The sequence below is a fragment of the Pinus tabuliformis genome, chromosome Q (assembly GCF_031772625.1).
Source record: "Pinus tabuliformis cultivar Carrire ecotype Pingquan chromosome Q, CPIR1, whole genome shotgun sequence".
Taxonomy (NCBI): domain Eukaryota; kingdom Viridiplantae; phylum Streptophyta; class Pinopsida; order Pinales; family Pinaceae; genus Pinus; species Pinus tabuliformis.
The window spans coordinates 131,253,586-131,268,908 of NC_142296.1; the positions used below are offsets into that span (position 1 = coordinate 131,253,586).

Consider the following 15,323-nt stretch of genomic DNA (forward strand, 5'->3'; position numbering starts at 1 on the left):
TTTTGGGCATGGAAATTAAAAGAGATTGGGTAAAAAGGAAGTTCTGGTTAAACCAGAGGAAGTATGTCGAGACAATACTACATAGGTTTAATATACAGGATAGTAAACCGGTGAAGGTTCCTATTCCTGTAGGTGTAAATTTATCTACTGAACAGTGTCCCAAGACACAAGAAGAGGAAGAGGATATGTCTCGTGTTCCATATGCAAGTGCAGTCGGTAGCCTGATGTATGCAATGGTCTGTACTAGACCAGACATTGCACGTGTAGTGGGAGTATTGAGCAGGTTTATGTCAAAACCAGGGAAGGAGCACTGGACAGCAGTGAAGTGGGTTTTTAGGTATTTGTGTGGCACTAGTGATTATGGTTTGTGCTACCAAGGAAGACCAGGATTAGATAGAGTGTTGGATATTCATGGCTTTGTTGATGTAGACTGGGTTGGAGATCTCGATAAGAGAAGATCTACAAGTGGGTATGTGTTTAACCTATTTGGAGGTGCAGTCAGTTGGATGAGTAAGAAACAATCTGTAGTGGCACTATTAACTACGGAGGTAGAATACATGGCAGCCACTCATGCAAGCAAGGAAGAAGTTTGGTTGCAGAGATTGTGTTCAAGTATGGGGTTAATACAGGGAGCTATAAGGATAGACTATGACAGCCAAAGTGCAATTTTCTTGGCAAAGAACCCTGCTTACCATTCAAAGACAAAGCACATTGATGTTCAATATCACTTTGTGAGGGATATGATAGAAGACAAAAAGGTGTTTCTAGTAAAGGTGGACACTTTGAAGAATACTGCAAATGAATTGACAAAATCTGTGAGCTCTGAGAAGTTCTCTTGGTGTAGAGAAACAATGGGCATTTCAGGGCTGGAAAAATGACTAAGCTCTCCTGTGGCCCCCTGTGGAAAGAAAACAACAAGTGGGAGAATGTTGGGTTGTGTTATATTCTTTCCACAACTAACCTACGTAGTGAACCAGGGGGTTAGAAGGGGGGCGGAGCCCCCGCTTTGTTGCGCCAATTGCGGAGTGGAGAGCTAGTCAATGACACAACTGGAGCTTATGCTGAGATATTTTCATAATTGTTTTACAAACCTCTCCCCTTCCTTATAAAAAGGAGGAAGTAAAACTTAATAGGGGTTCCAGAATCCTACACGCAAGAGGCCAGAATTCTGTGGTTCCATTTTGGTTCTATTTTCCTATTCATGAGGGACTTGAGCTATACATTTCCGAATATAAACAGACGGGTGATTGGGACTCATTTTGAAGGATTAATAAAACTCTTTGGTGATTCCTATCAAAGTGATGAGTAGTATGTCTTCCTCTTTATATCTCACTTCATGCATGTTTCTCTTTTACTGAAATTGTGTAATGAAGTTGTTGGTTTCACTCTCTCATGGTTATATGTATGTTGTTGAGTAGTAATAGACCCTGTGTTAACTACAAATTTACTTATGTACCTGTAATGTGCACAGATTTACTAATGTTATTTGGTTACAAATATATTCATGATGCATAGAGCTTGGGACCTTAATTAGTGCTCCACTATTTATGCAATTTCAAATCCTCACTCTTTCATACTCTTGTTGGAGCTTGTTGCTTAGGATTTTGTATTGTATCTCGGCCCTATGCATCGAATTCCCTCCTTTATTTCCTCCTCTTTATTTTACTATAATGCCAATATTAAAGCTACATATTGTTGTGTGCCAGCCAATAAAACTAGACATTTCTCTTCGAGATTAGCCACATTCACCCCTTGAGTATTTAGATCCATGTATTTGCTTGAGTTTACCTTAATGAAGGACTATTGAACCAAGCCCCCTGAATCATAATATTTTTCCAACTACGTGACAAGTGGAATGCAGTAGAAAACCCTACTGATAATATTCAAAAGCACTTCTCTCTTAAGATGTCCTAGGCACTGGTCTCCAATAAACCCAGAGGTTGTCTCTAGGAGGCTTCTATATCTCCCGAAGCACTTGTGTGACAAGTGATAGTTAAAGGTACAACAACCACAATAAAAACATTTCAATCCAGAATCATTACTGAGAGATGAGATACCTTGATTTGATTTTGGAAATGTCCTTTTGTGAGATGAAATTCCACCTATACTTCTTCCTCCTTGTTTCCTTTTGAAGAACTTCTTCTTCACCATAAGTCCCAAGTCTAGATTCTAAGGCTTCAAATTATTGTTCCTCTCTTCTTCCTGCATCAATATACCTCTCAATTCCTCAAAATTTGGTGCTTTCTCCCTTGCTACAAGGCCTGTATATAATCCTTTGACATTCCATTTAAAGTGATTGTCACAAGATAAGTACCAGAAATTGATTCTCCTATGTCTCCCATATTATCTTTCAATTCTTTAATTCTTGAAACAAAAGCACTAACTGATTCATTTTTCTCCATTTTAATATATAGGATCTTACTTTTCAGAAATAGGACTCAATTTGTATTTTTATTCTCATGCAAATCTTTAAGTATAGTCTAGGTTTCACTGGAAGTATTACATTGACGAATGTGAGGGATCATATTATCTTTAATAGACATCCTTAATAATATCTTTTCTTTGTTCTCCCGGTTCTCCAGGTCTTAAATCGATGCAGTTGTAGCACCTGCAGTAGGTTTTTCTTCTTCCCCCTTTGTGATAGTCCAAGTGCCTAGACTTCCAACAATTTTTGCAACTTGAATTTCCAATTAACATAATTTGATCCGTCCAACTTATTTTCCTCATTAAGATAGGTTTTTGTAAGTGGATTCGACATCTTGATAGAGAATTCCAATATTCAATAACACCTTGCTTTTCACTTCACAAGCACCACCAATTGCTCTAAATATATATTTGCAAAACAAATCTAGAGAGAGGCTTTACAAAAAAAACACTTCTCTCAATAACTTCGAACAAAGTGGAGCTCAATTAAAAATGAGGTTTCTTAAAAAAAATCCACACATGAAAAACCATAATGTGTATCTTTCAAAACATAGACCCTTTTTTATTTTTAAACTCATAGTGGGCGCATTAAAATTACACACTGATCAACTCTCCATAGTCAACTAATGGTCAGTGCACCTTCTGACTCTATTTAACAATGTTGCAATGCAACAAATTGGAGTTTATTAAGTTTACGATGCTCGGCTCACCTTCTCACAGAAGTCGTATGCACTGATCACACACATATTTTTATATTAAGAGGAATTTTCTCTCTTCTTGCAGCAGGTGCCACTAATAGAGCAACACTTCCTTTGACAATTGCCTCTCCAAGCTCCATCACTTTCGTTGATCATCAACTCTCCAAGCTCGATCACAACTTCCACGCTTGGTTCTTGAGCGTCTCCTTATGCCACAATCTCCTCTAATTCACAAGCAGTGATTCAAGGTCAGTGACGGCACTCTTTAGGTGCAATCACCTAACAATGTGACTTGTCTCACACAATGTTGATATATTCAGTGTTCTGCGAATCAGAGATATTATTGTTGTGATTGTCCTCGACACAAAAGGGGCATAATCCATAGTCTAGATCGCAACATCTCAAAGTCGCCACACCAAGTTTGATTTACAATGGATGGTTAGAAGGTGCTAACCAAAAATCATTGTCATGAACACATGAATCAACAGTTATATCCTTCTTCTCACTAATACACAACTCTACTACGCATAGCTATTTTCCATAGGGCATTCATTTCAACTCTACAACACTATCTACTCAATGAACCCAAGCTGGGGTTTTCCTTCTTGGATCAATAACGCAACCCTCTAGATAATTCCTTTTCTGCCAACACACACACAAATAATAAACCCAAGAAATTTCTCCCCCAATCTCCCATTGTATGGATAAAATTCCAAAGGGAATTGACATGAAGGGTGCATGCAAACACATGTATCAATGGTGCCAATATCGCCCCTCGACACAATAATTCTAATTACGATGGAAGGATTCTTTCACATCCAACCTCAGATGGTCTATCATCAGACTTCTCGCAGGTGGCTTCACTGATTCTTCCACAAATATTTACACTATTGATCCTTCATGATAATTAATGGACAACCCTTACTTGACAAACTGCACACACACCTCTGATCCCTTGCATTGATACCAACTTAAAATGGAAGAAAAAATTGATTGAATGAAACTTTGCAGTCGTTAGGTGAGGACAACACTCACTTTCATTAATGAAACAATCAAACATATACAAATATAAACAGAATGTCATAGCGTTGACTTTCATTAATGAAACAATCAAACATACACAAATATAAACAAAATGTCATAGCGCTGACTTTCATTAATGAAACAATAAAACATACACAAATATAAACAAAATGTCACAACACTAACATTCATTAATGAAACAATCAAACATACACAAATATAAACAATTACATTATATTAGGGAGATCACAATAATCTCCTAGAAAATAAGATATAAGTCTAATCTATGACATAATCCAAATAGTAAAACAACCTTTCTCCATAATCCAAATAGTAAAACAACCTTTCTCCATTATTCTCAAGTATTCCACAAGTTGGTTCTCGATAATTATACAAATTTATGGAAGAAATGGATCTCTTACACAATACTACATCAAAATCGAAGATATCGACTCTATCATTCCATCATTCTCGACATGGTAAATTGTTGACCCAACCAATTCGCTAACCACTTAGATATGTCGATATTTCACTAAAATATTTAGATGGGGGTTAAACCCTTTTAGGAAATCTTAAAGGTTTTACTAGTGTTTTGAAGCTTTTTATTGTTATTTGGATTTTAGACTTATAGGTATTTAAATCCATAGAGTTGATCCTTTTAGGTATGAAATGTCTTTTGCTCTTAATTTCGTTGGGCAGTTATTACTTACTAGTTTTAGCCTAACTATTGTTTTATAGTAAACTCTCACTTGCAACAAGTTAAAGAGGCGTTTCAACATAAGAGCCATATGGTTTCTTCGATTTAATTGTGTGTTTATTTGTTTGGGTTTCTTCTATGATTTATATATCATCAGACTAGCGATATAGCCTGAATCTTTTTCAATCTTTTCTTTACAGTCGTTGTGGAGAAGGAGAGATGAGACAACTTACAATAAGTCTAAATGTAGATATACATTATTGAAACGTTGAATTTCTTTCAAACTTGTTTTTCTTATTCATTTTGACACCGTAATTAACTGAAACAAGATAAAATGTAGTTCTACAATGACGAATAAGAGGACAGTAGAAGGTTAGGAATTTAGGATTGTTTTGGTTTATTTGAGCAATGATTTCAATATCTGTAAGGTTTTGTTTCCATCTTATAAATGTTTTGTAGGAGAGAGAATTCGATATCTATCTCAAAGGGCGTGTTTGTGTGTCATAAATGTTTTGCAGGAGAGAGGACGAAGGATATACTGACATCTTGGAGCAAGAAGCAGACATCAAGTCTTTTTTTACATTTTTCGTTGGTGAAATTAGTGTTAAGAGGGTGTGAGATGAGATAATAATGGTGGAAGTGGAGAGGTTTTCTCTTATTTATTATTCATTTTGTGTGAATTCCCGATGGTGGGTGGTTATTACAGCCCGACCACCTCATTCTTTCATCTCTCCATTTAGGTAAAACCACTAATTCAGTAGAAAATGGGTTAATCTACTTAAACGTTTGGCTAATAGGTCGTAAAATAATTATTTAGAAATTTGTCTCAACAAAATTCACTAAATACAATTTCAAAGATGGTTCCTAATTGTGTCATTTCATGTTCAAGGGTTAGCCTTACTTTACAATAGTTTTTGCCCATGTTTACGTTGTTCGGTGGTTTATATTTTTAAGTTTTTTTTCACCTTTCTCAGGGTTTTTTAATTTTTTTCTAGGATGTATAGCATAACTCAATATAGATGGGTACATGGGTACAAGGAAATTCATAAGAATGGAGATCTTGTAAATGATTTTGTCTAGTCTTATCTGGTAGATTACTTAATGTGTATTTTAGGAAATTCATAAGAATGGAGATCTTGTAAATGATTTCATCTAGTCTCATCTAGTAGAATACTCAGTGTGTATATTTTAGAATGACATGTCATAAAATTGTAGTTAGGGCATATTTTATAATGTTGTAGTGTGGTCATTTTCTCGTAGTGTGTCATCTTCCAGACTAGAAATAAATTTTTGTTTCCCATAAACAATTTCTCCCACGTAGATTAATGAAAGTTGAGATGCAATAGTAGTTGAAAGAGAGTTTCTAGATAATGGGGAAGTCGACACCCACAAATTTGCATAGAACCTAAAATGAAGAGCATGAAAAATGCAAAAACGTCATCAAATTTTCAATTGATGGGTAGAGAGGATTTGAAATTCTAGACCTAGTCACATATATTCTTCCTAAGAATTGAGGAGTAAGTTCTCGCAGTAACATTTGTTGAATCATAGGTACATAATTTAAAACATGTACTTCTTGAATTAATGTATTTTTTGAATTATGTGCTTTCTGAAATTGATTTTGTGATGATTTAAACTAAGAAATACATGATTATTTATATATGTATTTTATAATAATAATTAAATTTTAAATTCGTTAATTTTTTTTGGTAGAAAAGAAAACTCATTTCCATAAAGTGATATGATTATTTAAAATTATGTAAATTCAAACTTACAACTTTTATAACAAAATTCATATTCTTTATCTAATAATCTCTATCCTAATTAAAATTATAAATTATAAAATCATTTATTTTTCCAATTTACTTACGCATTCTCCTATCACCTAACCAATGACCCAACCTCTTTCCAAGACTGAATTCTCCACCATGCTCTAAGAACCACAACCAAAGTGATGAGGTTGGGATCCACCTAATAGGCTCACGCTTTAATACACCCATTAATACGATCAAGGCGAAACTTAAAGAGAGACTCAAACTTGGGCTTTGTCAATTAGTGGTTAGTCCACACATCAATGCCCCATCTTAAATGTTACGTCTATTTATATATATAAATAACTTGCTTCGTGTATAAGTAATTGGTCAAGCGAGTGTAGGTCGGTGTGGTGGATTTGTCTTTCTTCCTTCCCAGGTTCGAATAGCATCTCATGCTATGACACATTTGTCTATAACATAATTATTTATCTTGATTACTTAGTTTATTAAGAGTCTTAGTTCAATTTGTTATATATTTGACAATTTTATAACATAATTATCTATCTTGATTGCTTAGTTTATTAAGAGTCTTAGTTCAATTTGTTATATATTTGACAATTTTATTTGTTTCGCTTGTTTGGTTTTTTTAACAATGAAATATTTTTATATTAAGATATTACTTATATTATTTTAATGATATATTTATTGTAAGATATGGTTATGCTACTAATTTGGTGTCAATTTTACATGTTATTATCTTTCTTTTTTTTATTTTCTTAATTATTGATTATTATTATAATTTTGTGACATATTATATTTAGTATAAAAATTTACCAGTAGCTATTAACTATTTTGTTATAGATGTGTATATTTATGTTGAAATATTATTTTTATATGTTGAATTATAGAAGTTTCTCAATAGATAAAAGGATCTAGGGATTTCTAACGGAATAGCTCACATAGCACAATACTTGCTGAGGTTTTACAAATGGGGTAGCAAGTTAAGTGGGTTTGAGTATCAAGAAAGCTTCAAAGTTAAGTGCACTTGAGCCAAAGAAGTATTGAAATGGTTTCCCTACGAGGAAGTCCTAGTTATTAGGTGCAAGTGCCAAAAGTGATGATCGATACTACATTTTTCATTTTTCTAGTTTGGATCTCACTTCTTCACCCTTGTGAGCATCCCTTCATTCAATCTGTGCTCAGAGGACTATTCAAAATCATGTGAAATTGATCATTTGCAACTAATATTCATGGACATGAGTCTTAAATTAATGACTTACTCTATGTATATAATCCCAAAAATAATATTTCATATCATTCCAAGTTAATATTCCTTTTTTCTAGTGAACCATCTTTGACCTAGTTGTTTTCTATCATAGACCATCTTTAATATGTGCTCTTTTAATAGGGTCACACCATGAATACTACTTTATCTACATCTATGGTATAGTCCACTACACATGAGATTTTCTAGCAAAATGGGCCAATTCCATTATATCTTTATTGTCTTTTACTTTAAATTAACTATATTTAAACTAAGCCCTTGTTCAAATCTAGGAATTCATTCATACCTTTCAAAGTTCAATAATTAAACTAAGTCACAGGGAACACTAGCTATGCAACCTTCTTATTTAACCAAAAACTTGGTTATTAATAAATATGTAACAAATATAAATATATTTATTTGTTATTATTTAAATGTTTAATTATTAAATATATATTGGGAAAAAAATTTATTTTTATTTTGTTAATTTATGAGAGTCTACACTCTTAATATTTTGGTTGAGATCATTACATTTTTAATTATTGGATTGAGAAATGCCTAGCACTTAATATAGTTAATTTTTTTTTGCATAAAATTTTGAATATATGACTCTCACATTACAAAATGCCATACCAAATTTTTTTTATTATTGAAAATTCCATATTTTATGATTTTAAAGAAAAAATCATTATTTTTTATAATTTTTAATAACTAACTATCAAATATAATTAAAAAAATATTAATATAAAAAAGATATGCCTATGAACATAGGTAACGCTAAATCATAAAATCAATTAAAAATAGGTTAAAACATATGAAAATAATATAGAGTAAAAGGACGACAAACTCCACCCTCGATGAATATGTGATATGTGGTTAACTTATTGTAAATGTCATTTTCTTGATGAATTATATACTTGTTAAGTGTAAGAGTGTTATTGGAGTTGTTTTTAGTGTAATTTTTTGGATTTTTTGGTGTTGGAATATGGTCTAAAAATGTGAGGTGAAATCTTAATTTGTGTTATTTAAATTGATTTTTTAACTGTATATATTGATACCCTTAAAATATTTTGATTGTGCAAAAATTATCTATTAAATTTTGTAATTTTAATAAATTCTTGCCAGATTTTAAAGAAATGAAAAATTAACCGGTAAACACTCACAAGAAAACCTTTTTAAAAATTTACTAATATAATGGTATTAATTACACATTAGCGTTATATTTACCAAAGTCACGACATATTCTATAATTATAGGGTGACCACGCTACTTTTAGAATGCCATTAGTGGCCTGCGCAATTACTTCTGGATATAGTTTTTAAACGAATGAAACCAAACTTTAATGTCGGCATATCATTTGTTTTTGGATACATTTTCAATCTCTTAAGTGACCTGCGCAATTACTTTTTTTACACTAATGAAACCAAACTTTAAGGTCAGCCTATCAATTTTTTTTGGGATACTTTTTCAATCTCTTAGAATTGGCAAGGCCAAAGGATTATGTCCATTTGCACATTGATGTTCGTACGGCGCAAATAATTGAATTAAGCAATATCCTATGGACCACGCATAATCTGCTCAACAAATAATATTTCAAAGATTTTACGTAACTACTCCGACTGACATTAATATAGAAAAATATTTAATTTCTGACAATCGCTGTAGTCTACCAATAACGTTACATAATTGTTGTTTTGGAAAGTTATAGAAATTTTAAGTATATTTTGAAAAAAGTTGGCTGGGATTTTTGTAAATTTAAGTAAAAGTTGTTAAAATTCATAATTATAGGTGTTTTATGAATTTTTGGTGGTGCTGAATCTATTTCAACCATCAAAAATATGATTCAAACAATGTCTCTACAAAATTTTTAAAAATTTTTACTCAAATTCCAACCACTTTTGACTATCCAGATAATTCTTCAACCTACAAAAAAAAACCCTTTCCAAAACCTAAATGTTAAATATTGTGTGAATGTGCTACGTAATACTGCTTGCGTGTACGTTAATGTGCTCAACCAACGATATAAGAAAAATATTACACGACTTTGGCATTAATATAAAAATAAAATAAATGTTTAATTTAGTGATTGCTCAACAACTTCTTATGACAATCAAAGGTGGATGGTATAAGTTGATTGGAGGTATTTTCTGCGCAGTTAATGGATGTGGCTCCCACGTGGAAACTCCCTTGCTCTTTGATAAATTCTTTTTTTTCCGACTCTACACGAGCATTCCTCCTCCGTGATCTTCCTCCCACAGCATGGCATTGCTGTCCTTCCGTGTTTGCCTCGTAGTATAAGCTGTACCGGATATCCGTTGCAGTTGGGGAGTAGTTGGCTCTAGGCTGTGTTATGGGCGGGATCCCTTCATCATCTCTTCTCCAGGTTCGAGTCTCCACTCAAACCCATCATACATGAGCTGGATTTGCTGGGATCCCTAGATTCCTCTCAGAACTTCGTCTACGTTCATCATATACGAGCTGGATTTGCTGGGATCCCTAGATTCGTCTCGGAACTTCGTCTACGTTCAGCATATATGACCTAGATTTGCTGGGATCCCTAGATTTTTCTCGGAACTTCGTCTACGTTCATCATATATGAGCTGGATTTGTTGGGATCCCTAGATTCCTTTCGGAAATTCGCCTACGTTCAAGCCTTGGTGTCTATATACATCATATCAAGCATTAGAGAGGCTTCAGGCAAAGGCATTGGCGTTTGAAGTCCTAAGGTGTTTGTATTTGGTTTTCTCCGAGGGGGATTTTCTTCGAGCTTTTTAGGTCATGGGATTCCCTGCAGGCTCTTATGGCCTCGCTATTCCAAATCTGCTGTTTCACTTTGCATGCACGTTATCTTATATAAAGACTCTGATGAATTGGGTTCTTCATTTTGCCGGGGTAGCTGACTCTGAAGAACCCGACAGCTCTTCATGGCCAGATTTGCCTGATAACAACGCCTCTTCCGTTCGACCTTCGATCTCTGCTGATACGATTAGAAAAAACTTGCCTGCCGTTCCATTCCGTATGTTCGCCGAGAGATTCTGTGCGCCGGTCGGGGATGATATCGTGTGTGCCGTCTGTTTGAGTTCCTTCGAGGAAGATGAGGATATCAGAGAATTGTGTAATTGCCATCATATATTTCACAGGAATTGTTTGGATAAGTGGATTGATCATCGCCAAACAACGTGCCCTCTCTGCAGATCTTCTCTTATGCCAGGGAGAATACTCGATGCGGAGGTGAGGAAATCCTGGATCGTCGATCGAATCTCTTATATTTTCGGTGAAGATATAGCAATTTCCTCGTAGCAGAGATATTAGAAGAGAATTATTGTGAAAGAGAATTTTCAAGCTAGAGGCTGAATCGGGAGATAATATATTTGTAAAAAGGGACAAAATGGGATGTGATGGCGCCCAGAAGACCCTTCGCCGATTATGTCTTCTGCCAAAACGCTTTCTGTTCATATAAACAAAAGCTTATAAAAAAAAAATTAAATGCACCACGCTTAAAGAATGCTTCTCAGAAATTCTAGGGCCTATCGGTAACCAACAAATTTCAGATTTATGTATGTGAACGTTCACTATTAGTACATTTCTGCGGCTGCATCGTATATTCGACCGTAATTTTAATTGTAACTTCCGGAAGTCTCGGATTTTTTTGTCAGACTTTTCATCTAAGCAATACGGCACGTATTTGGAGCCCAGTTCTGCCGGCCAGGATGGTTTGTCGGTGCCTCATCTCCTTTTTGTGCCTTCCACGGTGCCTCATCTCCTTTTTGTGCCTTCCACGAATTGAATCCTTCTTGTGCTTTCCACGAATTGAATCCTGGCCTTCACTTTAGTTGCTGCTCCGAGAGCAATGGCTCTTGCCCCAAGACACGGTAAACACGTGTTAGGTTTAATGGCTCCGTCTCTGCTCCCGTGTAATGGGTTTTTTTTTTAATTCCAGAGGGCATACTACATACACGTGATTGGCTTCTCAAGAAAAGGAAACTTTATTTTAAAAAGTATAAAAATTACCAAAAATAAATAATGGAAATTTTGGTAAAATTATAATAAAATTTGACTGAATGTTTTGAAACATTATCATTGAAATTCACAACCAAGTTGTTTTTAGTGAGTTTTTTTGGAAGGTTTTCTTGTGGGTTTTTCTAGTGTAATGTTTATAAAATCTGGCAAAAATTTATTGAAATCACAAGCTTGATGGGTAACCTCTACACAATGGAAGTACCTTTGGGGTTTTTGAGGGCGTTGAATTCATATATACAATTTAAATAATACAAATCAAGATTTCACCTCCAATTTTTCCATCAACACAGAAATTCCAAAATGTCGCACTAAAGACAAATCCATGTAGTTGTGCTAGTTGATGATTGATGTGCATAGGAAGAAATAGTTAACGATTATTATTTAATATTAATAGTAGATGATTATTATTAATACTCAACTGAAGTAATATTAATATTATTGTTATTAAAACATTTTTAAATCATGACAATGACCAAACAAGGTTGATCTTTGACTATAATTGAATATGGTTGAGTTACATTAACTAAAAATGACTATGAACTAACAAGGTTTAGTAATAGTAATGGAATCAGGTTTTATCCAAATCCATGGCTGCACCCTGAAAGACAATTACTGCTTCGTTGTTATCTACGGCTATTGGCAGACACCGTTGATGTTGATGACGTAACTTCATTTATAAGATGTATGGAACAACAAATTATTTAGTCACAAAACATTCAATGTGCAAAAATGTTGAAATTTCACTTATCCATGTTCGTTGAAATTTCATGAACATAGTTTGTTCCACCACTTACCTCGTATGAAAATAGTAGATACATAAATATAATGCAGAATTCCTCGTCCCTTGCAGTGTGGTAGCATGCGGAGTTAAAAATGACTTTCACTATGAATATGGAGGATATTGAGTGGTAACAATGAGGTGATGACGTAAATGAAGGGGTCATTCAAAACGAGTATTTTTTCTTGCTTGACTTCTCAATGACCTCATCTTGATAGCTTGATTGAGAGCTTGAATTACGACTGGGAAGAGCTTCATAAATTAAAGAGCCAAAAGCATAGAGGTCATGTTTACCAGCGTCTCCAAAAAATGTAACACGTTGTTAGTATCTCTCTGGACACTATACATGGAGATGCTTGAAATTCACTTTCTTATATATTTTCGATTTTACCAATGCAAGTGGAAAAACAAGCTAACAAAAGATAAAATTAAATATAATTTTACCAGCTAATCTAACCACAGAGATAAAAATGCCACGGTTAGACTGATCAAATTCTTTGAAATATTTTACACCTTGGAGTACCTCACTAAAACCATCAAAATCGATGAAGAGAGACTTCAATTCAAAATTGTTAGCACCAACTTGGAGTCATCAGTTTTTAGCTCTGGTTGTTGCGGATGCCAAATTCTCCAATATAAAGTTAACCTAAAAGTAGAGTTCTATCTTTCTCGCAGTACTAAATAGTGGAATGGAGACTTGACTATAGGAATAAGGGACTAGAGCTCCTAAAGTTCCTGCGTGTCCCCGCCTTCTTATCTTTCGATCCAAAATTCCTGGCCTGGAAATAGGCGTTACACTTAACTGTTATAATTATTTTGTACGTTTTAAAGTGATATCAAAATGCATTTTATTAATTAATTAATGTTTAAAACTAAAAATAAAAAACAAATTAATAAGATAATCCAAAAACTTGTGGTAGGAGTGAAAAACTATTTTATTGAAATATTTCAATGAACTATTTCAAATAGACAGATAGGCGCTTGGGGATGACAAAATTCCATAAGTTGGCAATCTCCGACAGTGTATGCGCATGCATTTTTACAGATGTCATTCATAAGGTTACAAATTATATTTTCTATCGCGCATTTTGACAGATGTCGTTCATAAGGTTACAAATTATATTTTATATCTATAATTTCTACCGGGTTTCACACCGACCAAGCTTTTTGGACGAGCTCCAGACTTTTTCTATGGCAGACTTAGACCAGATCTTAGGATTTTCTATGGCAGAGTGAGACCAGATCTTAGGATTGGCTGCTAGTAGTGTTTTACTTGGGTCGTTAGGTAAAACAAAACCACCGAGATTGCATAAGTTGTGAATGTGTTCAAACTTTGGAAGGCAATACCCAAATCTTTCATCTCACTTACATTTTCCCCAAGTAATAATGGATGGTTTTCTCTCACCATTTATTCATGTTTTTCTGTTAATTAATTTAAATATTCAGCAATGTGTCTGTAGGGAAGGCTAGAAACAAGGCCAAGTCTACGTCTCTACCATATTAGGTACAACTTTTTATGCTTTATTTGTCCCTACATCTGTTGGGAGTCCCTATACCATAGCCACTGTTGCTGAATCACTAGTGCCTAAAAGAAATTCTTATGCTTGCTTTGTTGCTGGTTCAACAACGATGAAAGAGGATCCAGAGGCGAGAATGTTAACATCTGGTTGGTAAGGCCTCGAAATTGAACTGAGGTCAACTGACTTTTGTTAGTGTTAATCCCCCCACTGAGCATATCTTTTAGGTAATGTCAACAGGTGCAGACCCCTAGTGGGGGTATGGTTAGTGGGGCTTAACGGGCCATAGATCATAAGGTGGGTGCATATAAAGTTCCAGGTGACCCGGCATAAGTAGCAGTCAAGAAATATAAAACTCTTTAGTAAAACTCGTTGGTAATGACGCTGGTTGGTAAAGATGGTAAAGACGTTCAAATTGCATGCAACCCACTTGTCCACTTTTTCCAAATTGCATGCAACCTATTTGTCCACTTTCCCCTTGTGTTCTACCATCCGTTGTTGCATTCCCCAGACAACTATACCTCTACCATTGGCTAAGAAAGCTGACTGATTATAACTCTAAAGATGATGATTATAAGATAAATATCTATTTGCTTCTCCTTCCTTATGGCATTCATTATATTTCTTATGATACAAGAGCTCCGGTTTCGGTTCTACTTATGGATGGAATTCGTACTATCAATCATTCGCATAAGAACAACTTGCATTCTTTCGCCTCATAAGAGTCCTTTCTTGTTTACTCCTTTGCTTATGGATGGAATCCCAGAGAATCCCGGATAAGAACAAATTGAATCAACTATCTCTTCCTTGCCGTCAGTATCTTTCCATATATCACTTCATTACAGATTGGAGGATGTTGTTTTGCCTTATGGCTACCCAAAGCACAACAATTGCGGTGCCAATAGTCGCGGGTATTAATTCTAGTTAATTCTAGTTGTAAATCAAGTATATTTCATTGGTTTTTAGGTAAATAACCAGGTTTCTAACAACAAACAACAATGAACCTTTAGGACTCTAACCTTTCTCAACTGCCACATCCCTATATGCTCTTCAGCTTCACACATCTAGCTGTGTAAAATAGCACCGTAGATACTCAGCATCCAAAGCTTTGCCCAATGCTCCAACCCCTGTATGCTCTTCAATTCCAC

The 15,323-nt window shown here is 34.6% G+C and overlaps 1 protein-coding gene across 1 annotated transcript; it reads left to right on the forward strand.

The window, feature by feature from the left end:
* The first annotated feature begins 10,203 nt into the window (after window positions 1–10,203).
* On the forward strand, window positions 10,204–11,515 carry LOC149218599 (brassinosteroid-responsive RING protein 1-like). The gene has a single exon (XM_089382425.1). The coding sequence runs from the start codon at window positions 10,639–10,641 to the stop codon at window positions 11,158–11,160; it is 522 nt and encodes a 173-aa protein (XP_089238551.1). The 5' UTR covers window positions 10,204–10,638; the 3' UTR covers window positions 11,161–11,515.
* Window positions 11,516–15,323: the final 3,808 nt, after the last annotated feature.